Consider the following 23,391-nt stretch of genomic DNA (forward strand, 5'->3'; position numbering starts at 1 on the left):
ATGTCAAGATAAAATTCCTTTATCTAGTGTTGAATGGTCAAACTCACAGTAATTGCAGTCCCTTCATCAACTGCTAAATGGTTCCTTAGGAATAATAAATAACGAAATTCTATGCAGAAGTTGTTCGTGATTATTAATTCCACTATTTGGTGTGTATTGAAGAAAACTGTAAGACACAAGCATGAAGGCGTAAAAAATTTATTCCTCAAACATGCTGCGAACTTGCTTGCAGAAACAGAACTTGTTTCCACACATTGTTCAGCTAACTCATAAGTTCCATACCCTAACTTCACTCCAATCAACTTTTTCACCATTTCTCTACAACAAATATGACATTTATAATTAGTTTCTTCTCCATCACAGAGACCTAATATATGGAATATACCTGCAGTGTAATGAGGAGACTGATTTTAATCTAGCTAGCTAATTCAGAAATATATTATACTTGACTTCAGAGTACAACATTTAATAGCTTGATGCAGAATAGCTTGATGCAATTCACTGTAGGGTTGTTCTCAGTAATGATGGGTAGAAATGTGTCATGTCCTAACATGACACATAGCTTGTTATTTATTCATTCTCTTCAACTGCTTAGCAAACCTTTTGTCAAACTGATGCAACTTCACTTCGATAAAAGAAGAGACCAGAAGGAGCTCCATTAGGTAGCAGAGCCAACCTTACAACACTTTCAGCACCTTCATCAACACCAAGATAACCAATATTGAAGTTGAGATCAGTTTTCACAAAACCAGGGCAAACAGCATTGATGCAGAAAGATGGGTGCTTCTTGGCAAGAACCCTTGTGTAGGCAGTTAAAGAAGCTTTTGAGACTATATATGCAGAAAGCCCAGGTGGCCACCCATTGGTTTCTAATGAACCCTCTTTAAAATCATTTAGAAACTTTTTCAGAACTTCATCCACTTTTTCTTCTGTTAAGCTTTCAACATCACTTAGGACTCCTCTAGCCCATTCATTTGGTATTCTCTGCATGAACAACAGCATCAAATACATCACAATGATTGAAGAACAGTGCATAGCAAAAGTTGGCTACTCAGATTGTGATTCCAGACACAGTAACAAGTTCATGCATATTAGTCACATATACCTCCAACTTCCCCATGGTGGAGGAAACATTGACAATCCTTGGTGAGTCTGACAATTCTAGAAGGGGAATAAATGCTTCACACATTAATTTGGCTCCATAGTAATTTGTTCTAATGCATGCTTCTGTAGATTCATAATTTTCATATGCGAATTTTCTCCAATCGACACTGTCAGCTTTTTCCTGTAGTCAAAGAGAAGAAAGTTAACCTCTTTCCATATCGCAAAAAGGGGCAGACATCTTTAAATAATAAAAAAAAAACAGGGCTTTTTATGATTAATATGTCTTTTTCATGAATAAACCTTTGCAAGAACAAAGACTAAGTACTATCCAAAGAAATTTGAATATAATATATGTTAGCCCAGTTGTTTCTTGGAGAAATAAATGTTTATAACAGACATGACATAGAAACATGGATACGAGAATATCATTGACCAAAGAAAAATAACTTAGGGGTGGTATGATCAAAATAACGTATATAAATTAAGAACAACCCTAAACTCTCATGCTAACTTTAGGGTGAAGTCCAAATCCAAATTCTAAGAGTGAGTATATAGTTTGGAAACTTACGTTAGATTATGCCCATTATCATGATTAAAAGCTCAACCATAATGGATCTTATGCTAATAAGTGTTAAATTGTGCTAAAATTTGACTCATTATGGTCTATGCACACTAAAAAGCTGAAGACAACACATTTCAGAAAACCATTCACAAACTAGATCAACAGATCAGTTATGTCCTAACTCAAGCCTTCACTCAAATTACTATAGATTAACATTTCCTAGTAAACTTTCAGCTTTCAGGTTAGAAGACAGAGGAAATATTCTATATAACTAGGAATACATACCCGTGCAGCAGCTAAAGCATCATGGTCAACATTAGTTCCACTTATTCCTGCATTATTCACCTAATCAGAATTCAAACATTAATCAATATTCATTCCAAATTCCAAATTAGTGTATGTATGATAATGGGAAGAAAAATGAACTATACTAGAGAACACACAGCACAAGAACAGTAAGATCCAACTGATCTAAGAGTTGGTGCAGGACAAGTGCTTGTTAACTATAAATTTCAATTATGAATATGAATAGGGATGAAGTCATGAAGCACAATGAACTTCCAAAAATGAGGATTTGGATGCTCCCCTGTTCTTAAACAACATAAATGGCCGGATTATTGGGAAAAAGAAAATACACAATTTATGTCCTACTAGAAACTAGCATGGTTGATCATATAACAAAAACAAATTGTCTTTCTCTTCTTAAAGAGAGGACCCAAATCTCCAAAAATGATTAAAAAATGCGATCAATTTATTTTACTTTTATTTTTTGAAACTGATTTTAAGCATTCGAAAAAACTAAATTTCATTTCTTAATTATAAAAGTATTATTATTTTCAATCTGTTTCCTGCTTTTAAAATTTGTACAGAATGACCAGAATATGGATTTCATTTTCTTTACCAAAAACTACAATATTAATAACCTTTTTCTCATTCACGACTTGGCTTTGTGAAGAAATGCAATTATAATCCTTGGTTTGGAAATTAAGGGTTAACACTGTAACAAAATATCAGTCCATGTGTAACAAATTCTGCAGATGTTATAATTTAAACTGTTAATTTTCATATCAATAGCTGAAACTGTATTTCATCCTCCAAACTTCACCAACTCATTGCATAAACGTCAAATTCCAACCCTTCTTTACAGTATTACCATCTTAATCCATACAACCATACAATAATCTTCATCTTGTGATAGCGTTCTCTTTTTAACACACAGGATAATATATCAAGTCACATCCGAGTAGAAGCACAAGAAAAAAGGATGTGGAAACATATAATACGATGGTAAAACTTAATCATACCAAGATATCAAGTTTCCCAAGATGGGTTTTGATGAAATTTGCAAGGGATTCAATGCTTTTAGGGTCGGTCACATCAAGCTGATGAAACAGCACTTGGTCAGACACACCAAACTCTTTCAGTTTTTCAACAGCTTCAATACCCCTTTTCTCATCCCTTGCCGTTAGCACCACAGTGACACCATTAGAAACCAATTGTTTGCAAATCCCAAATCCTATCCCTTTGTTTGCTCCTGTGACAACTGCATACCTGTAACATACATCAATCCATCAAAATTTGGAAAAATAAGCACTTAAAATTCTTTGTTATTCTATGATTGATTAAAATTTGGGCATCATATAATATGGATTATTTGAGACTTGAAGAAACGTGTACCTTGTTGTTGCTGCTGCCATTGTTGATGCAACAAATCTTTGTGAGCTTTTTGAAATTTAACACCACTTTTTAAGAGGTAAGTTCACCTGCTCTGTTCTTTTATGTCAAAGTTTTCTACTACTTCTGGATAGGACACATCTGGACTTTGACTTACTTTGACTTTCATATTGGGAAAAAAAGTCACCATTTATTTACTATTTTCTAAGAAATTAATGTGTTTATTTTGAAAACAAAAAATTTCCTTACTTGATAATATTATTTGCAAAAACAAAAAAACTTTTTGGCATCTTAAAGTTATCTCTGGTTTATACTTCTTCCATCCTATTTCTCAAAACTGAAAAATTATTAGTAAATTCTAGTAATGGTTTCGTGTGAATAAATATTAGAAATTAATTTACTTAGATTTCATACAAGTGCCCAGATTTATAAAACGCGAAATGTTTTATTTTTTCATAATTAACCGCTCAATTTATTTTATATCACACTAAAATTTATTATTATCTATTCTATAGCAATGTTTTATTTTTTCATAATATCCGTTTTACTTTTAGTTATTTTAAAAATTAATTATTTTATAAATAATTTATTTTAATCATTTTTTTACAAATCTCTTTTGTCTTAAATCACTATTTAAATTTTCTTTTTACATATTTTATTTTTTTTTAATTTTATATTTAACAACTATTTTAAAAATTATATATTTATTATTTATCTCAACTTAAATTTTTTAAAAATTAAAAAATACGAATACACATGTACTGTCGCGCCTATGTGTTCGCTAGTTAATAATAATAGTAATAATAATATACTTAATATTTAAATAGATATATTATTTCAAGTTCTTATCATTATTTGATTGAAAAACATCATCATGTTAAACATATTTAAAAGAGTTACACATTCAAATCTATTGTTACATGGTCAGCCACTCAGTAACTGCAGTCCCTTCATCAACTGTTACATGGTTCCTTAGGAATAATAAGTTAATAATGAAATTCTATGCAGAAGTTGTTCTTAATTAATTCCACTGTCTGGTGTGTATTGAAGAAAACTGTAAGACACAGAAAAGCATGAAGGCACAGAAATTTTATTCCTCAAACATGTTGCAAGCTTGCTTGCTGAAACAGAACCTACATAAATTTGATGTAGAAAATAGCCTTAATGTAGACTCTGCATAGAACTAAATCAATGTTTTCGTGACTATCTACTTACTTCTTATTCAGAACTTTTTGCTACATAAATGGATTTTACTTCAATGATCAAAAGGGTATTACTTCACCCTGATAAAAGAAGCAACCAGAAGGAAGACTATTTGGCAACAGTGCCAACATTACAGGAGTTTCAGAACCTTCATCAATGCTCAATTGTCCAGTGTTGTTGTTCATATCAGTCTTGACAAAGCCAGGGCACACAGAGTTTATGTGAAAATGTGGAATTTTCTTGGCCATAATTCTTGTGTAAGCATTCAAAGCTGCTTTTGACATTGTATAAGCAGGAGCAAAAGTTGGCCAACCCTTGATTTCCAAGAACCCCTCCTTCAAATCTTTCTGAAACTCTTTCAGTACCCTATCTATTTTTTCTCTTGTAAGGTTTTCAATGTCACTGAACACTGTTCTAGCCCACTCATTAGGTATGTTCTGAAACAATCATAGTACAAAAATAATAAGCCACCTTAACATGCTCTATCATATGTCACTTTCCAATTTCTATTCTATTTACTAAAAGAATAAAACCATTTTAAATATAAAATAGTAATATAAGATTAGAACAATAAATTTGTTTTCTGTAGAAGAGTTGCAGCCTAAATGTACCTTCAAGAACCCTGCTCTTGAGGAAATATTGATAATTCTTGGTGAAGTAGACAACTGTAGAAGGGGAATAAGAGCTTCTGTTATCCTTTCCACACCATAGAAGTTTGTTTCTACACATTGTTGAGCTAACTCATAAGTTGCATACCCTACTTCACTCAAATCAACTTTTTCACCATTTCTCTACAACAAATATGACATTTATAGTTAGTTTCTTCTCCATTACAATACACAGAGACTAATATATGGAACATACCTGCATTGTACATGGCTCTATAACAAGGAAATGAACACATAACTTGTTGATTTTGAGTAATGAGGAGAGTGATCTTAATCTAGCTAGCTAACTCAGAAATATGTTATACTTGACTTTAGAGTACAACATTTTATAGCTTGATGCAGAACAGGAGTAGATAGATTAATAAAATGGAATTGTATTAATTAAGAAACAGAAGAAGAAGCAAACCAACCATTCTAAGTAAAGCGTCACCATCTAATAATTTACCCCCAGTAACAGCTGCATTATTCACCTGCATCAGTACCAAAAGAGTGAAAATTTTGCATAACATGGTGAAGAAGAAGTTCCTAAAATTTTGATACATTATTCTGACTGTAATATGAACTTTAAATACTTCAGGTGTATAACTCAGTATCTTTGTATGACAATCAAAGAGTTTTACACTAACACGAGAAAAATGAGCAATTATGATTCAAACCAAGATATCAAGTTTCCCAAATTTGGTTTTGATGAAATGAGCTAAGGTAGCAACACTAGCAGGGTCATTCACATCAAGCTGATGAAAAACCAGAAGGTCTGAGAGACCAAACTCTTTCAGTGATTCAACTGCTTTCAAACCTCTCTCTTCATCTCTAGCTGTTAGCACAACCACAACCCCATTTGAAGCTAACTTCTTACACACCCCAAAACCAATCCCTTTGTTTGCTCCAGTCACTACAGCATACCTGAAAGATAGTTCAGAAAGTAATTACTATGTGCTTAGAACTTAGAAAGTCTATTCAGCTAGTAGAAAAAAGAGTAAATCATATTGATACTTTCTCAGAATTTCTCAAATTACTTCTCATATTCTTTCTTTTTCTGTCCTACATTAGTTCTTAGTTGTTTGAAAATATTATACAAAAACTTAAGTTAAACAAAAGTCTCAGATGTCAGTCTAATATACTCAGAAACAAAAGTTAAACCTTTTTGCTTCCTCTCCCATTGCACAGAAATTACAAGGTGATAACTTTTTCTACTACCAGTGTGTTCGTTCAATTCATCACAATGATGAACCTTATTAATAAGCAGTGATTCTCCAACTTTGGCCTTTTTCTTTGTTCAAAATAAGAATTAAGAAATACACACAACACTTAATTGGATGTTTGTTAATTACAATGTATCATGTTATGGTTTTTCAACTGCATGATTGGAATCAATTGCCGTCTTCACTATCATAATTAACGAACTAGTGCAAAATAAGCTTTTTATACCTACATTATTACACCTGTTCAAATCTATCAGGTATAAAACAAGAGACGGATGACAATTTTGTAAATAATGTGAGATCTTTTATGCCAATTATACTTTCAACTGGTATAAAAATTAACGCGATGACATTTTTAGCAATATTGAAAAATACTTTTTATATCGGTTATAGCTAAAATTGGTATAAATTTTATATATATATATATATATATATATATATATATTATTTTTTTAATTTTTAAAAAAGATATTATACTTGTTGACCTTTTGACCGGCATAGTATGTTTTTCATTTTCCATTTCTTTCGTTCATTTCCTTTCCTTAACATTTGTTTCAAACATAGTTCGTTGCTTCCCTTTCCTTATTCTTCGTTTCCAGCATACCTTAACACAGTTCTTCGTTTCCAACATTTGTCGCTTCCACTTTCCAACAATCACCGTCACCGGTCGCCTACGAAGTAGCTTGCGAAGTCGCTTGCGAAGTGGACTGCGAAGTTGCCATCACCGTGCGGAGTCGCCTACGAAGTCGCCGTCACCATGTGAAGTCACCTCGTCACCCTCGCGTGTTGTTTATGTGCTCTTCGTTTGCTAGCATCATGTTGCTAACCGGTAATTACTATTAACTGATGGAACCCTAATTGTTCATCATGTTGCTAGCTTGAAGTAATATCACTAGCTTTAGTTAATTACTGCTAACTGATGGAACCCTAACTGTTCATGTTGCTAGCCTGAATTAATATCAACTATATACTTAGTAAAGAAGAAACATAATGATGTTGATGATTGTCCACACAAGTTGTTGTTTCTATAGAATCTATGCTAAGATAATAGAATTCCCTTAATCAGTTTATTCAATATTTAATTTCTTCAATCACGCCATAGTTTTATCATGGTTCCTGAAGCAATATTGTTTTCTTCAATGCTTGATGGTTAGATGACAGTATATAAGAATGTATGTATTATTTTTTTAAAAGTCCAAATTCTCCTGAGTTTTTTTATTTTTTATTAATTGCTAACTTTTGTGGTTTTAGAAATTCAAGTCTTAAGGAGTGAAATCAATCAAGGAAGAAGCATTGAATAACTTGAAAGCCTTGGGGTCAGCTTCTGTAGGGGCTAAGCGTCCAATTTCACCTGTTCAGACATTGGTTGGGGGATATCTGCAGGAGTTGTGATGCCACTATCCTAGTGGTAGGTGTAAACTGGTAAAATTTTCATATAACTACTCTGTATATCTCTTGTCCCTGAATCTCTTTTCTTTTTTTTCTTCCTTTTGTGCAACAAGGTAGCTGAATATTTGAAATTAGATAAAAACTGGCTCATATTCACTAACATCAGCAACATAAAAAGTAGGAAGCATATACAAAATCTTGTCCCCTATGAGTCACTCTGCTTACATTATTAGTACTGTCACATTTATCCATTTGAATCTTCAGCAATGATAGACCTTTCTGCAAATAAACATATCCTCTTATCACCTTCAATAATTCATGACCTTTCTGCAACTTTATAACTATAGTACATTCCTCTTCATAACATTTTATTCGCAGTCACCCTCACCCAGGTCTATTTGAAACCTGATAGAGCTATGTCTCTCTGTGATGAAATATACCAAGAATATAAAACTTAAAAATAACATGGGTAGCAAAACTTAAGAAATTAAAAATAAAGGACTAAACACCTAAAAGCAGAGAATAGTGGATGAGCCCTGAGGCATTCCCAAAAGCAAAATGCAGTCTCCCGCAACAGCCCTGAGGCTGAATAATACTAAGATACTCTGAATACAGTCTCTTCTTGCTCAACTTCACATCAATGGAGGAATACCAAGACTAGTTCAATTCTATTGGTTTAAACAATGAATAATAATAGAACATTTTATTAAAATTTATATATATGCATGCAAGTTGTTGTGAATGTGAATGTAGATGCAGTTTATATGAGAGAGGGAGAGGGGGGTGTGACTGTTTCAGTTTCATTGCATTGTTTGGGGAGAGTGATAGAAACAGTTTCGAAGTGGTAGCTACAGGGTACTTGTTGGAAGAGAGGCAAAAGGAAAAAAAAAAAGCTGAAAACGAACTAGTTAGTATATATGTATATGTGTATCCACTGCTTTTCTGTATCGGATACAATGAGTATAGCTCACTCTCACGGGAATTGAGACTATAGAGACCAAGTCTTTTTAGAAGCAAAAGATTCATCATCCTACCTTTTTCTCGGTACATGATGAAAACTACAATTCAAAACAAAGTTGGGATAGATTGCAGCACAAACACAGATTCAGAGAAACACTGCTCGTTTTCCTGTTAGTTGAGTTCATCAAACAAACACCACCCCCAATAATACCCACTGTGCTTTCCAAAGAACCTGTATAGAGCCATGACAAGTTGTTGTGATTAACACTTGAGATTGAGACTTGAGGTAGCTTCCTATATGTATATATACTTTGAACTCAAGCGTAATATCTTGTTTCTCTGCCTCTGATTTTGTGACATTTTGCCAATAATCACTGTCACTGACATTTTACTTCTATGCCTTTATTTTAGTGAAACTAAAGCAAATTAAGTCTGGTACAGGAAATTTTTTACGGTTGATGAAATTAATTAAATTAACTCAATGGGGTAAATAAGTAATTGAAAGAAGAAGAAAGTAAAAGGGTGGTCTAGCAGTATTTATACATTAATATGCACCACCCACTTATTTTAGGTCTTAATAAACAACACATGTTCATAATCATCACCTACATAGGAAAACACGCTACTATAATTTCTTACTGCAAATAAAATAAAAAGTTTCTAGAAATTTACTATTAGTAATGGTACAAACTAATTAAAAAAATTAGAAAATATAAAAAATTCAATCTGTTTTTAAATTTATGGAAACCATCTGAGGGTGTGAGAAACTATAATGAAGTAAAACAATACTTATCATCAATAAAAAGAGTAAATAAATAATAAGTAAATTTCAACAATACTGAAGTGTTTAGCTGTTGCTTAAATATAGAAGTGTCAAATAAACTCACCTAACAATAACTTGCCAACTTGAGAGAGTTGGATGATTTTCAACTATACCTTAATATAAAAAATAGTTAAAAAAATTTGTATTAATCAACACCTTTAATTTAATTTTCTATTATTAATTATGAATTAATTTAATATGTAAAGACAATAATCTTTTTAATTTATCTTATTAAAAATATTAATTATAAATTGAAGTCTTATAATATATATATATATATATATATATATATATATATTAAGTAAAAAATAACAATTTTATTTTTTGAAATTTGGTTGCGAGTCAAAATTAAGTTCACATAATTGTAATAAGTCTATTTTCCCCATCTCACTTGTGATGGGTTAATAGTGAATTGAAAGGATCTGAAATGACATAATTTATCATCTTTAATTGAATTAATAAGAGAGTTACATTAAACAAAAATACTATACAGATCGAATCTAAATTTTTTGTAATACTCCCCTTTTATAAATATATTATTATATAGGTTTTATTATAACCATTATGATAAAAGATATATAGCAACAATAATAATAACAATTTTTGAAATTTATAATAATTCATATATCTTTTAAATAAAACAGAAAATAATTTAGATATTGATATATCATAGGAGTCAAATCAGTTACCTATAATTGGATTATTGACCCATAATTATGATGTCTACTATCAATAAAAATTGTAGTTGAACTGTTTGAGAGATTCTTTTGTTCTATCTTCATTAATGAGTTATATAACTTGTGCTCATAGAATTTTTGTTGCTTAGAATTCCTTTGTGTGAACTGTTCCAAAGTCAAATGAGTTGTTATGTTATATTAAATGGTGGTAGTGTTGAGTTCACAGATTGGACTACGTGTTTGGCTGTTTCTGAGCTCTAACCAAAAGCAGTGGTGTTAATTTATACACACAACAATGGATCGGAGTTGGATAAATTTTTTACGCACAACAAATGAATATGAGAACGGAGTGGAAGAATTTCTTGAATTTGCAAATATGAATGTTCTGGATAATAATGGAAAATTCTACTGCCCGTGTGTTAATTGTTTGAATGAGAGAAAACTACCAACTGACATTATTCGGGAGCATGTTCTTTGTGATGGTTTCTTAAAGAGCTACACAAAGTGGATATGGCATGGTGAATTAATAGACATGCCAAGTGTAGATGTGTCTGAAGCAGAAGAAGTTGATTTAGAGATGGATGATCGAATGGAGGAAATGATTCATGATATTGGACATGATTCCTTTCAACGTGCGAATGTGTATGACAATTTGTGTAATGACGCAGAAAAACCTCTGTACGCAGAATGCACTAAGTATACTCGATTGTCAGCGGTATTAAAATTGTTCAATGTGAAGGCAAGAAATGGGTGGACTGATAAAAGCTTCACAGAATTACTTGAGTTGTTGAGTGACATGCTTCCTAAAGGTAACACGTTGCCAACACGCAATTATGATGCGAAGAAGATATTGTGTCCGATGGGTATGGAGTATCAAAAAATTCATGCATGCCCAAACGATTGTGTCTTGTACAGGAAGGAGTTAGCCATGTTACATCAATGTCCACGATGTGGGGTGTCAAGATACAAACAGAAACATAGTGAGTTTGAATCTGATAGTAAGGGTCCTCCAGCAAAAGTTTTGTGGTATCTTCCTGTAGTTCCACGGTTGAAACGTTTATTCAGCAATGCAAATGATGCAAAACTCATGAGATGGCATGCAGATGGACGTACAACAGATGGCCATTTGAGACATCCGGCAGATGGTTTGCAATGGAAGAAAATTGATTCCATGTTCCCAAATTTCTCCAATGATTCAAGGAACATTAGATTTGGACTTGCTACAGATGGAATGAATCCATATGGTAACTTGAGCAGTAAACATAGTTCATGGCCTGTTCTATTAGTGATTTATAATTTACCTCCTTGGTTGTGCATGAAACGCAAATATGTTATGTTATCCTTGATGATCTCGGGTCCAAGACAACCAGGAAACGACATTGATATTTATTTAACCCCATTAGTTGAAGATTTGAAGATGTTATGGGAGGAGGGTGTTGATATGTTTGATGGGTACACTAGTGATTCATTCAAGTTGCATGCCATGTTATTTTGTACAATCAACGACTTTCCAGCATATGGTAATTTAAGTGGATATAGCATTAAGGGTCACAAAGCATGCCCTATATGTGAAGAAGGCACATGTCACCATCAACTACAACATGGAAGGAAAACAGTATACCTTGGACATCAGAGATTTCTTAGTACAAACCATCCATATCGTAAATTGAAGAAAGCATTTAATGGGTGTCAAGAAAATGAATTAGCTCCAATGGTTTTAAGTGGGTCACAAGTGTATGAGCGTGTGAAAGACATTGGGGAAGAAAAGGTCAATTTTCTTTGATCTCCTATATTGGAGGGTGCTTGATGTGAGACATTGTATAGATGTTATGCATGTAGAGAAAAATGTGTGTGATAGTATTATCGGAACACTCCTCAATATTCAAGGCAAGACGAAAGATGGTCTAAATGCTCGTTTGGACTTAGTTGAAATGGGTATAAGAGAACAATTAGCTCCACAATCATATGGTAAGCGAACATACTTGCCTCCAGCATGTCACACATTGTCTAAACAAGAGAAGAGAAGTTTTTGTGAGATTTTACAAGGTGTGAAAGTTCCACTAGGTTACTCTTCCAATTTTAAAAGACTTGTATCCATGAAAGATCTAAAATTACTTGGGTTAAAATCTCATGATTGTCATGTATTGATGCAACAACTTCTACCAGTGGCTATTCGAGGCATATTGCCTAAGAATGTTAGATATACCTTAACAAGATTGTGCTTCTTTTTTAATGCAATATGTAGTAAGGTTATCGATATTGAGAAGTTGGATCAGTTAGAAAATGAGGCTGTACTCATATTGTGTTAGTTGGAGATGTACTTTCCTCCATCATTCTTTGATATTATGGTCCATCTGATTATTCATTTAGTCCGAGAAGTTAGAATTTGTGGTCCAGTATTCTTACGATGGATGTACCCTATTGAACGATACATGAAGATATTGAAAGGGTATGTAAAGAACCAATATCGTCCAGAAGCATCAATTGTTGAAAGATATATTGCAGAGGAAGCTATTGAGTTCTGTACAAACTACTTATCACAAGTTGAAGCTATAGGGGTACCGAAGTCTCGTTACCATGAAAGAGGTGCTGGTAAGGGTACTCGAAGTGCAAAAGTTAGAACTCTGAGTAGAGATGAAGTTCTCCAAGCACATTTATATCTATTGAATAACACTAAAGAAGTCATCCCTTATTTAAGTGCTCATAAAGATATTGTGAAGAGAAATAATCCACGAATGTCTCAAAAGTGGGTCATTAATGAGCACAACAAAACTTTTTTGAAGTGGTTCAAACAATAGGTTCAAAATGACAACACAACTTCTGATACATTAAATTGGCTAGCAAGTGAGCCAAACTATGATGTCTTATGCTGGAGTGGGTATGATATAAACAATTATACATTTCATACAAAAGACGAAGATGAAAAAAGCACCACACAGAATAGTGGAGTAATGGTTGTAGCTGAATCAATGCATTTCTCAAGTTCAAAGGATAAATATCCGATTATGGCCTCAATGTGCTACTTTGGTGTAATTGAAGATATTTGGGTAATAGATTACACAAGTTTCAGAGTACCTATTTTTAAATGTAAGTGGGTTGATGGTAATACTGGCGTGAAGACTGATGATCTAGGTTTTACCTTGGTTGACCTAGAAAAGGAAGGTTATACTAAAGAGCCATTCATCATGGCATCTCAAGCAAAACAAGTGTTTTATGTCACTGATCCCGCTAACAAAAGATGGTCAGTGGTTCTCCAAGGCAGAACCCTACATTATACTGATTACAATGATGAATTGATACTTGATATTAGCAAAACTCCATCCTTCTCATCAAATATGCCGACCTTGAATGTCGACAATGATGTAGATGATGTTCATGCCGTACGTGATGGCCACAATGAAGGGTTATGGGAGAACATTCTAACTTGACCCATTTATTTATGTGCACATAAACTTGTGTGTGACTTTTCTTCACGCTCTTCATCTTTCTCAGTTCAAGTTAATTGGTACATTTTATCCCTTCTTGTTCATTGTTTTAAAAACTACGATTCATGTGGTTCACTTCATCTTTATTTCTTTCATATTCTTCATAGGTGGGTAGGTTCAAAGTTTTGATCTGAAGCCATTACAAACAAGATAACCTAATATCCATTGCTTTCAGGTAACTTTTATATTCTACTTTTTTTATATGATTACGTGAATATTCTTTAAAACCTTAAAGTTGCATATCAATTTTTTATGTGAATATATAGATAGCAGATAGATAAATAGGAAGGTAGGTAGGTAGATAATATGAGTTCAACTAAGATTATGTGGTTTAGCCCTAAGATATATATATATATATATATATATATATATATATATATATATGCTCTAGCTAGTTGATGAAATCAGAGGTTTATAATTTCTGAGGAACACATATTCTGGGAGACAAATTTCCCAGCACAGATAGTTTGGCAAAACATGGGATGTCATGTTTCTCATATTTTCTTTCATGGCTGATGATGATGCAATCATCTTTTTTTATTCACCAGTTAACTCTTTTCTTGTTTCCCGGCAGTTTTGTCTTTTATACATAAAAAATAAATTACAATCTGGTGATAATATTTTGTAAAAAAATTATAATATGATCAAAGATTTTTTGTAATATATAGAAACTGTTACATCTAAGTACGTGTACTACCTTTTAACATAAAATATGTATATTAATTTAATATACCTAAGTTGAATATAGAAACAAAGTTAAGTCCATTAGTTTCAGATTACATGCAACTATGAAAACACTAATTCATAATAATGTAATAGGAAATTTAAATCTGAAGAGAAAGAAGGAAGAGAGATAAGGTGATGATGGTGTCCGTGAGGCTTAACTTGTTGGGAATGGGAATGGGAGCCCACAACACAAAACCATTCTGTGTGAGAGAGAGAGTGATGAATCTGAATATGAATTTTTGTGTCTATGGCTTAAAAGTTGAAACATGGTGGGCTAGCCAACATGAGACAATGATAAAGGATAAAAGTTTTCAATTTTTAATGAGAAAATTATACTTTCACAACTTTATTTTACGATCTAAGTTATTATTTTTTAATATTTTTTAAGTAATTTTTCATTTTTTCTATATTCCAAACTTACTTTTAAAATATATCAATTCAGAAAATTATCAAAATTTAGGTATTATAATATTATTGTTCTTTTTGTTGTTACAACATGAAGTAAACTTTTAAAATTATAATAATAACGACAATAATAATTATCCACGCGCTTCTTTATTTCTACAGCCTCTCTAAAATATCAATATTTCAATATACCAATCATGCCAGTTGCAGTGTTTTTAATTGCAAACATCATCATAAGGTGCTAAGACTGCAAAAAGTCACCGACAAAGTTCTTTTAAAATTTGAACGAATGTCCTATGGCCTCATTCAGAATGGATTTTAGTTTTTCAGCACTGTTTTCAGTTGTAAGTCTCGAAACAAAGACAATATTAGTAGTAGAGATGATGATTATTTTGGCAGAAATAACGATAGTAGTAGTAGCAATAATGATGATAGTGTATGTGTTTCAAAATTAAGTGAAAAATTATTCCAGCTCCATTTTGGCTAAATGCATTTTGTTTTGAAAATTGCAGTTGAATTGAAAACTCACAATCACCCAAAACAGGGCTTAAGATGTTTCAATGTCTAGACTAAAATTTTCACCAGGTTGAGTACGGAAGAAGACCGAAGAGCACAATCATGCTCTAACTCACCATTACTGTTTTTACTAAGCTTCTCATGATTAAGTTTTGCCATGCATTTGTATCATTGTATGCATGCTTATCAAAATTGAGAGTACGAGTTAAAACAAAAATAAACACTCCCACACCCTCTAACATATCCTTATTTGTTTCTCTTATTCTCTTTTCGATTCTCTTGCAGATGGTTTTTCTTTTGCTGATAATTGAAATGTACTTTTATCTTCGTTTATTAAATTATTTTCATTGAAGTTTCCAGAATCCATCCAAATAAAGACTTCTCATCTCTTAAGCACATTAGATCCCAGTTGATAGTAAGTACACAACTCTAATCATTTTTCTTGTCTTGATTCCTCTGTTACATCCAATGTAAATTTTGAAATTGATATTATAAGTCTATTGTTCATTATGTATCCTTTTGTCATTCAATTTCATCTATTTATTTCTCAAAATAAAATTTTCAACGACATCATGATCTACACCTGTGCATGATGACAATTACCAATGTGTTTCTAGCCTTGGACTTGTGTACAAATCACTTCAATAGCAAAATTTTTATCCTTTGCTAACAGTTCAAAACCTGTTCATTTACTTATGCTTATATGTTCTAGTTTTAAACTTTTTTACTTGCCTTCCTACATCTTCCCCTAACAAAATGTTCTAGTAACATTTTTATAAATGTCTAAATTGATACGTAAAAATGTTAGCAGTACTTCTTTATAATTCATTTTGAAGAATCATCTGTCATGCTTATTTGTCACTTACTTTTTGACCTACATAGTCACAACTCTCCCCGATTACTGAACAGTTTTTTGCTAATGCAGCTACAATCTGGCACAGAGATTAAGTTTAGTTTGTGAAATTGAAAAGAAAAGTTATTGACTTGATTTATTATCAGTTTGAGGGAATACCCCGAGTTTCATTACTTTTGTTGATGATTCACTGTATTGAGTTTGTGGATGACTTAGCTGGAGACTAATTGATGCATGTAAATGTTAAATAGAAATTATTTATTAATTTTCACTAACAATTATTTATTTGAATAGGGAAATGCCCGGTGACACACCATTTGGTGACCTTCCACCTTCACAAGGTGGGGACAAGATTCATACATGTACCAAAAAAAATGGTAGGCGTGGAACTAGGTTGAGGGAGTTAACAGTCAGTCGTAGTGCGGATCAAAGATTGCCTATCCAATTTGATATGCAAACTGGTAAAGCTTTGGGAGATAATAGCACAAAATTCACCAGCTATGTGGCCTTGCTTGGTAGGAGCAAGTCATCCATTCTTATAGATGATTGGGACCATGTTCCAGAGACAGTAAAGAATCAGATTTGGCTAAGTGTCCAAGTATGAAATCTTAACTTATATAATTTATTACGTACATATAACTGATATTTAACATATGTAATCCATTCTTATTATACAGGTCACATATGATGTCCCAAATAGTAATCTGTTGAGGACGAAATGGATTTCATTTGCTGGGGAACGATGGAAGGGTTTTAAGACGGACCTTACAAGTCGTTATATCTATGGTCCCTTAAGTGATAAAAACCCTTGTGAGAAGTATCCGTTCCTTGATGAAGACACATGGCAGGCTTTTAAGGAAAGGCGATTAAATCCTGTCTTTCAGGTAAATTCATATTATATGTAGGTTTAACTATTTAATTGAACATATTGCTAAAATAAATCATTCTTTATACTTTGGTGCTCATAGGCTAAGAGGAAAGCTGCACAAGAGATAGCAAGAAAGAATGTCCACCCCCATAGATTGTCTCGTGGGGGTTATGATAAATTGGAGCAGAAGATGATGAAAGAGGCATCTGCCTCTAATTCCAGTGGGACTACTGTTACTCATCCTCCTCGCCATGATAAATGGAAAAGAGCTCGTCAAAAACCAACAGGGGATTACATATCTGCAGAAACAGAAAGCGTAGCTAGGCGTATTGTAAGTAACTCAAACTAATTTATTTTTAGATGTGTATTAATATATTTTTTTTAATCTTAACTTAAAGTTTTTGTGTTGTAGGATGAACTGGTCGAGCAAAGCACACAAGGATCATTCATTCCACAGGGGCGTGAGGACATATTGGCAGTTGCCATTGGTCGTCCAGAGCATCCTGGACGTGTTCGTGGTGTTGGAAAATTTGTAGGCATCCGTCAATTCTTTGGTCCTCCATCAGCTAATCATAATAAAGTAAATATCAATGAGGAAGTTATCATGTCCATCAAAGAAGAAATGAGAGAACAAATGAGGGAAGAAATTAGGGAGGAGATTAAGAAGGAGATGAAGAAAGAGTACTTTGATATGAAGGCACAATTGTTATCAGACATGAGAGCAGAGTTAGCCTCTCCCTCAGCCCAACCTTGTAATCCTCATCAACAACCTTCTATTATTTGTGTAAGCACAAAGGGGAGTTGTGATGTTCCTCTTGAAGAGGCTTCTCTCATTGGTGATGCAGATTACGAGTTGTTCATTGATGATCTCCTGCAGTCCTTGGTGGCTTTAGGTAATTTGTCTAATTATATTGTTTTGCATGTATTTGTTTTAGCCTAACTATATTGTCTTATTTATTTTACAAATATTATTTGGTTACCTTAGGTAAAATGTATGCATTGGGGTCAACCATACACCATGCAACCATTGCAGATGATATGATGAGAGTAGTGGTTGTAGATGTTCGAGATGCTACTGCTCCAGTCCCAGTGCCCACTCAAGAGGTTAAGACAGTGGGGCAGGCCCCTGGAAATTTTATCCTTTGGCCAGTTAGATTAGCAAAAGTAATTGCAAAGGAGGTAATTGTCCTTACTTGTTTTAATTATGCATTTATTTACATCGGTGTATACTAATGTTATTTAATACTTTAAATATGTATAGCAGATTAGAGTACAAGAAAAGGAAGATGTGAATGAATCATTACCACAACAGACAATTCTAGAACGACTTGGTGCAATGGCAGCGACTATCGCCTTGCAACCTATACAATTAGAAATGTCTCCCCAAGCCACAAATAGGACCTTCAACACCCCTTTTTTTATATGTCAAAAGGATATTTTTGAAGTTCTCTCTGGCACTGATATGTTATGTATATCAGTAATACAACTTTGGTTGTTGTAAGTAAACTTTTATTACTTTTATGAAGTTTGAATATATTCAATATGTTATTCTTATATTATTTATTTTCAATGTTTAAGGTATTTACATCGTAGATGCACTGAGAAGAAGAATGATCACATATATGGATTTATTGATCCTATTGCCATTCAAGGTGTTGGGAATAAAAGTGAAGAGGTTCAAAAGTACCTATTAGAGGCATTTGATGTTGGGAAAAAAGAAGTGTACTTAGCGCCTTATTTGCAGCAGTAAGAATGTCTTTTATACATTAAATTATATTTATGTAGAACTTAATTGTATATAATGGTATTTGAATCTGTAGGGGTCATTGGCAGTTGTTGGTAATTCTTCCTCAGAAGTTTGTTGTGGTTCTTTTGTGTTCATTACACAAGAAGCCTAACACTCTGAAAATTAAAAGTACTTTACAAGCGTAAGTTTTTTTTATTAACTTATTTTTTGTGTTATATAACTTAATTTTACTAAGTTCCATATTAGGCAAAATTTCAATATACATTAAATTTTACAGAGCGGTTGAGGCTCATTCTAGGTTGCAGGGACAACAAATCACTTCTAGAAAGAAGTTACAGTTCATTGCGCCAACTGTAAGTAGTTAATCTTCAAACTGTTGAAATACAATTATCAAATTTATGATATTATATGAATTTAACTTGTAGTGCTCACGTCAACCGGGAAGCTATGAGTGTGGATATTATACCATGAGGCACATGCATAGAATCATATCCGCAAACATTGTTGACTCATGGGATATGGTAATATGTACAATTTATAAATCACATCTTAAGTATTTATCACTAAAAGATTGTTGACTCAACTATTCATTGTGTAGATTTTCAATGACACATCTCCAATGGATCAAGGAGTCTTGAAGGAAGTTCGTGAGCAGTGGGCTTCGTTTCTTTTAAGTGTTTATATAAGATGATGTTAGGTGTTTTATGACTTATATAGTAATTTGTTTTGGAGTAGTATTATATTTTATATAAACATTAGATTCTATTTCATGTAAATATTAGATTGAATGAGATTTGTTTTCTGGATGTTTTGGGTTATTACATACAGTATATAAGATGATGTTAGGTGTTTTATGACTTATATTCGTTTTGGAGTAGTATTATATTTCATATAAACATTAGATTTTATTTCAAGTAAATATTAGATTGAATGAGATTTGTTTTCTGGATGTTTTGGGTAATTATATACAGGTTTGGTATGTGGTAAGAAGCATAAACGAATTCTTCATAAAAAAATAATAAATCACTTTTTATACCGGTTGAGGTCATACTTGGTGTAAAATGTGTAATGTTTTATACCGGTTGGAACTATAATCGATATAATAAGTCATTTTTTCTTACATGACTTTCCATTTCCAAGAGGACTTTCTATACCGGTTTTAGAAATGGTATAAAATATAATTTTTTATACCTGTCATGGAACCGATGTAGAAAAGATCAAACTTTCTATACCACCTGCATCTATACCTATGCTAGAACCGGTATAAAAAGCCTTTTATAATCGGTATAAAAAGCCTATTTTACACTAGTGAAAGGTGGGAATGCTATAAGAATATTACAAGTAAAAGTTGTTCAAAGAAATTATTAGTATAAGAAAAGTAATTACTTATGAACAGTGTCAAAGTATGTCTTTACAAAATACAAAAACATGTTCACCGATTTCCTTTTGGATTTGGATATTGTAGACGGCACTTGCAATCCCCAAGTCATTGAAATTTAATTTGCATGCTTATAATTCTTTAATAAAGTAGAGATGGGAAAATTGAATATAAAAACTCATAAAATTATTATGTTAAGATTGTAAGTTGGAGATGACGTCAATAACTTATCAAGCTTATAAAAATTGAGTTCATATATCTCATTTGTGTTGAGTTATGATAAAATGTGGTTGTTTGATTCTGAACGTTATCAATTTGATCATAGAACACTTCCATTGTATATATACTTGATATTTTACAAACCAAAATGGTTCAATTTTTTTACTTGTGAAAATAAAGGTGACACTTGTGTCGTGTTTATAACTATTCTTTTTTCTATGTTTTATTCTCGTCTTTATTTTCTTACCAATAATTTTTAATTTCTTAAACCAAAAACATATAAATTTCAGATTTTAGAAACTAAAAAAGTTCTGTTTTTTCATATTAAACTGTAGTTGAATCGGTACTGATAAAGTAGAGGTAGTAATAATAATTATTATCATTTAATACGCAAAATAACATGTTAGTATTCTGTATTAATAATTAGATGATATTTAACTTAAGATAGACTAGACTTGTTTGACTTTAAAATGCTAAAAAAGAAATGTATTTCCACACTCTATATTAAAATTTAATTAAATTAAGCTTGCATATTAAAAAAATTATAAAGACAAAGAGTTGAATTGAAACATATAATTTCAGCTTGATTTACAAGATAAAATATGATTTGTCTAATTTTTATTAAATTATTATTACAGTTAACTTCCGACACGAAGGTTAAATTTTGAATTGAAGAAAACAGAGACGACATAGGGCCTTGTTTTCATTTCTAACGGTTTAAAACTAATATTTTTTATATCATAATAATATTTTATTTGAGAAAAAAAATTAATAGTGGTTGATATATAGCTTCTATCAAGTTCAAATATTGTAGTTACATAAATAAAACTGGTACCAATAATATGATTGAAAAAAAATAATTAGATAATATAAATTTATTTATATTTTGAGTTCCTTTTTCACACTGTTTGGGAGGAGCGTTAGATAATTAGATTGGTTGATTTTGAAACCCTAGGGTTTTTTTGGGCTTTTTTCACGTTTCTTGTGTCTTCTTATTTTGCCATCTCTCTGTTTTCAAAAGCATCTGAGGAAGAGAATAGAGAGTGGATCGCTGTGTAAAATCAATTCACTTCATCTCAGGTACGCCCTTCTAAACCATTCTTCAAATTTTAACCCTCACTATCACAACACTGTTCCTTCTTTCTGTTTCTTTTCTTTACTTTTCTTGTATATTATCTTCTTTTTGTGAATCTGGATTACGTAGCCTTTTTATGCACCTGGCTGAGGTCAAATTCCAGAGCTTTAATTTGAGACCGAATTAGAGAGGGTCAATTAGAATTTCGAGAGAGAATTACCAGCGTACTCCATTTTTTTTTAACTCCCCGTAAGCTGTTTGTGAAAATGCTTCAGTCAGGAGGGAACTTGGATGCCTTATACGGTGCCAGAGTGTGTAATTGATTAAAGTTATTCTCTTTTTCCGTCAGGTTTTTGAAGTTGAGATAAAATGAGTGGAACAGAGAAAGGAGGATCAGGAACCACAAAAACCCCAGCTGATTTCCTCAAATCCATTCGTGGAAGGCCGGTTGTCGTCAAGCTCAATTCCGGTGTTGATTACCGAGGTTTCTTTCTTCGTTTACTACTTTTTTTCGTCTTCCCTAGATACGCTGATCAAGATTGTTTGCTAAATGTTGATAGAAAGTTAGAGACTGTTAGTGCCGACATGTTTTGGTTTATTTTCTGTCATATTTTTGTAAGGGGTATGTATGGGTTAGTGTGCTTGTGCAAGTCGTTGTCTCATGATTCTTTAAAATATTGGTGAATTAATGGGTATATCTGGGCTGGATATGATTCATCGATATGTTGTGCGTGGTCCATATTTTCTTGCCACAGCTTTTTCTGCTTTGTTGAGAGAAAATCTAATGATTTGGTTGATTGGATGAGAAGGAAACTTCTTCATTTAGTCTAATGGTAATTATTGTTAGATTTTGATCTCGTATATTGATTTAGGTTTCTGGGCAAGCTGTGTTTGAGCCATGCCCAAAATTGTTGCATACTTGGAGTAATAAGGATGGAATTTACTTACTTTTTTATATATATATCAAACGCTGGGTTCTTCTTTTCATATAGACACGTTTTTCACTAACTATTGAAGATCATAGTTTTTTACTTTATGATACGTTTCTGTGGGTATTTGAAAAGGAATTGATTATTTAAGTGACAAAACGAGGAAAAGTAGTTCAAATTATGACCTTCAATTTATTATCAAATTCAATGTTTAATGGAGGATTTACTTTGTGAATTTGCCTATTGGTCTTCTCCACTGTATAGTTTGTATCTGTTATGTTATGCTTCTGTGTATGCATGACGTAGGCTCACTCTTTTTGGCTAAATGTCGCAGGTATACTTGCTTGTCTAGATGGTTATATGAATATTGCAATGGAGCAGACAGAGGAATATGTCAATGGACAACTGAAGAACAAGTATGGTGACGCTTTCATCCGAGGAAATAATGGTACACTAATATTTGAAATGCAATGATATTATAAACACGCGCACACAGACTCACACATATATATGGAAAATTGAGATATTGTTTATTATTCACAATAGATATTTGATTGAAGAAATAATTGGAAAATTTATTTTATTTGATGCAGTTCTATACATCAGTACCTCAAAGAGGACTCTAGCAGAGGGGGCGTAAAATGTATAGGATTATTGATGTTCTTTTATGTTTGGAAGACGCGTATGATTTTTTCGAGACTGCCTTTATGTTCAACTCTTGCCTGCTGTAGACGATTTGCCCGCCTTAAATATGTAAGGCAAAGCAATATGGTCAGTTTGTAAAATGCATGTTGACATATTTTGGTAGAATTTTTAGCCTGCTCTGAAAATTCAAAATTGTAATAGAAACTGCTATCGCTTTGATTTTTCTTTTAGTTTTTTTAAATGACATGTTACTATGTTATATATTATGCCTGTGTAAATCTTC

At 32.5% G+C, this 23,391-nt stretch overlaps 4 protein-coding genes and 1 pseudogene across 11 annotated transcripts; 3 read left to right on the forward strand and 2 right to left on the reverse strand.

Annotated features, from left to right (window-relative positions):
* Window positions 1-182: 182 nt before the first annotated feature.
* On the reverse strand, window positions 183-3,504 carry LOC114183079 ((+)-neomenthol dehydrogenase-like). The gene is made up of 5 exons (XM_028069927.2): window positions 3,344-3,504; window positions 2,971-3,217; window positions 1,952-2,011; window positions 1,106-1,285; window positions 183-984 (listed from the first exon to the last, which is right to left on the reverse strand). Exons 1-5 carry the CDS (start codon window positions 3,361-3,363, stop codon window positions 607-609), a joined length of 885 nt encoding a protein of 294 aa, XP_027925728.2. The 5' UTR covers window positions 3,364-3,504; the 3' UTR covers window positions 183-606.
* A 1,098-nt stretch (window positions 3,505-4,602) lies between these two features.
* Window positions 4,603-6,371, reverse strand: LOC114183082 ((+)-neomenthol dehydrogenase-like). Its single transcript, XM_028069935.2, has 5 exons — window positions 6,352-6,371; window positions 5,868-6,114; window positions 5,622-5,681; window positions 5,155-5,334; window positions 4,603-4,980 (listed from the first exon to the last, which is right to left on the reverse strand). The coding sequence occupies exons 1-5, from the start codon at window positions 6,369-6,371 to the stop codon at window positions 4,603-4,605; spliced, it is 885 nt and encodes a 294-aa protein (XP_027925736.2).
* A 1,325-nt stretch (window positions 6,372-7,696) lies between these two features.
* On the forward strand, window positions 7,697-13,690 carry LOC114183085 (uncharacterized; annotated as a pseudogene). Its single transcript, XR_014995360.1, has 2 exons — window positions 7,697-7,835; window positions 10,489-13,690. The product of XR_014995360.1 is annotated as an uncharacterized LOC114183085 (transcript).
* LOC114184316 (uncharacterized) lies at window positions 7,749-19,723 on the forward strand. Of its 7 annotated transcripts, none has more exons than XM_085673923.1 (13): window positions 7,749-7,821; window positions 13,855-13,922; window positions 16,542-16,845; window positions 16,925-17,131; window positions 17,216-17,446; window positions 17,528-18,008; window positions 18,101-18,294; window positions 18,377-18,612; window positions 18,694-18,861; window positions 18,936-19,043; window positions 19,140-19,215; window positions 19,288-19,383; window positions 19,461-19,723. In XM_085673923.1, the coding sequence occupies exons 3-13, from the start codon at window positions 16,546-16,548 to the stop codon at window positions 19,551-19,553; spliced, it is 2,190 nt and encodes a 729-aa protein (XP_085530049.1). In that variant the 5' UTR covers window positions 7,749-7,821; window positions 13,855-13,922; window positions 16,542-16,545; the 3' UTR covers window positions 19,554-19,723. The 7 variants fall into 7 exon arrangements, with proteins under 7 accessions (XP_085530049.1, XP_027927424.1, XP_027927421.1 ...); XM_028071623.2 differs by having other exon boundaries at window positions 7,764-7,835; XM_028071620.2 differs by lacking the exon at window positions 7,749-7,821 and adding an exon at window positions 13,696-13,767.
* A 1,655-nt stretch (window positions 19,724-21,378) lies between these two features.
* LOC114183860 (sm-like protein LSM6A) lies at window positions 21,379-23,374 on the forward strand. Its single transcript, XM_028071019.2, has 4 exons — window positions 21,379-21,539; window positions 21,884-22,018; window positions 22,798-22,911; window positions 23,057-23,374. The coding sequence occupies exons 2-4, from the start codon at window positions 21,904-21,906 to the stop codon at window positions 23,101-23,103; spliced, it is 276 nt and encodes a 91-aa protein (XP_027926820.1). The 5' UTR covers window positions 21,379-21,539; window positions 21,884-21,903; the 3' UTR covers window positions 23,104-23,374.
* Window positions 23,375-23,391: the final 17 nt, after the last annotated feature.

The sequence above is a fragment of the Vigna unguiculata genome, chromosome 5 (assembly GCF_037176805.1).
Source record: "Vigna unguiculata cultivar grain cowpea cultivar isolate G323 ecotype 2 chromosome 5, ASM3717680v1, whole genome shotgun sequence".
Lineage (NCBI taxonomy): Eukaryota > Viridiplantae > Streptophyta > Magnoliopsida > Fabales > Fabaceae > Vigna > Vigna unguiculata.

Coding starts and splice junctions, on each gene's coding strand:
- LOC114183082 (XM_028069935.2), bottom strand. CDS start 6,371: ATGGGAGAGGAAGCAAAAAG. Junction 6,115..6,351: donor ATGGGAGAGGAAGCAAAAAG/GTTTAACTTTTG, acceptor ACTATCTTTCAG/GTATGCTGTAGTGACTGGAG. Junction 5,682..5,867: donor TTGGGAAACTTGATATCTTG/GTTTGAATCATA, acceptor GTACTGATGCAG/GTGAATAATGCAGCTGTTAC.
- LOC114183860 (XM_028071019.2), top strand. CDS start 21,904: ATGAGTGGAACAGAGAAAGGAGGATCAGGAACCACAAAAACCCCAGCT. Junction 22,019..22,797: donor TTCCGGTGTTGATTACCGAG/GTTTCTTTCTTC, acceptor TAAATGTCGCAG/GTATACTTGCTTGTCTAGAT. Junction 22,912..23,056: donor TTTCATCCGAGGAAATAATG/GTACACTAATAT, acceptor TATTTGATGCAG/TTCTATACATCAGTACCTCA.
- LOC114183079 (XM_028069927.2), bottom strand. CDS start 3,363: ATGGCAGCAGCAACAACAAG. Junction 2,012..2,970: donor TTGGGAAACTTGATATCTTG/GTATGATTAAGT, acceptor AATTCTGATTAG/GTGAATAATGCAGGAATAAG. Junction 1,286..1,951: donor ATGCTTTAGCTGCTGCACGG/GTATGTATTCCT, acceptor CTTTGACTACAG/GAAAAAGCTGACAGTGTCGA.
- LOC114184316 (XM_085673923.1), top strand. CDS start 16,546: ATGCCCGGTGACACACCATTTGGTGACCTTCCACCTTCACAAGGTGGG. Junction 17,132..17,215: donor GATTAAATCCTGTCTTTCAG/GTAAATTCATAT, acceptor TGGTGCTCATAG/GCTAAGAGGAAAGCTGCACA. Junction 18,613..18,693: donor GTAATACAACTTTGGTTGTT/GTAAGTAAACTT, acceptor TCAATGTTTAAG/GTATTTACATCGTAGATGCA.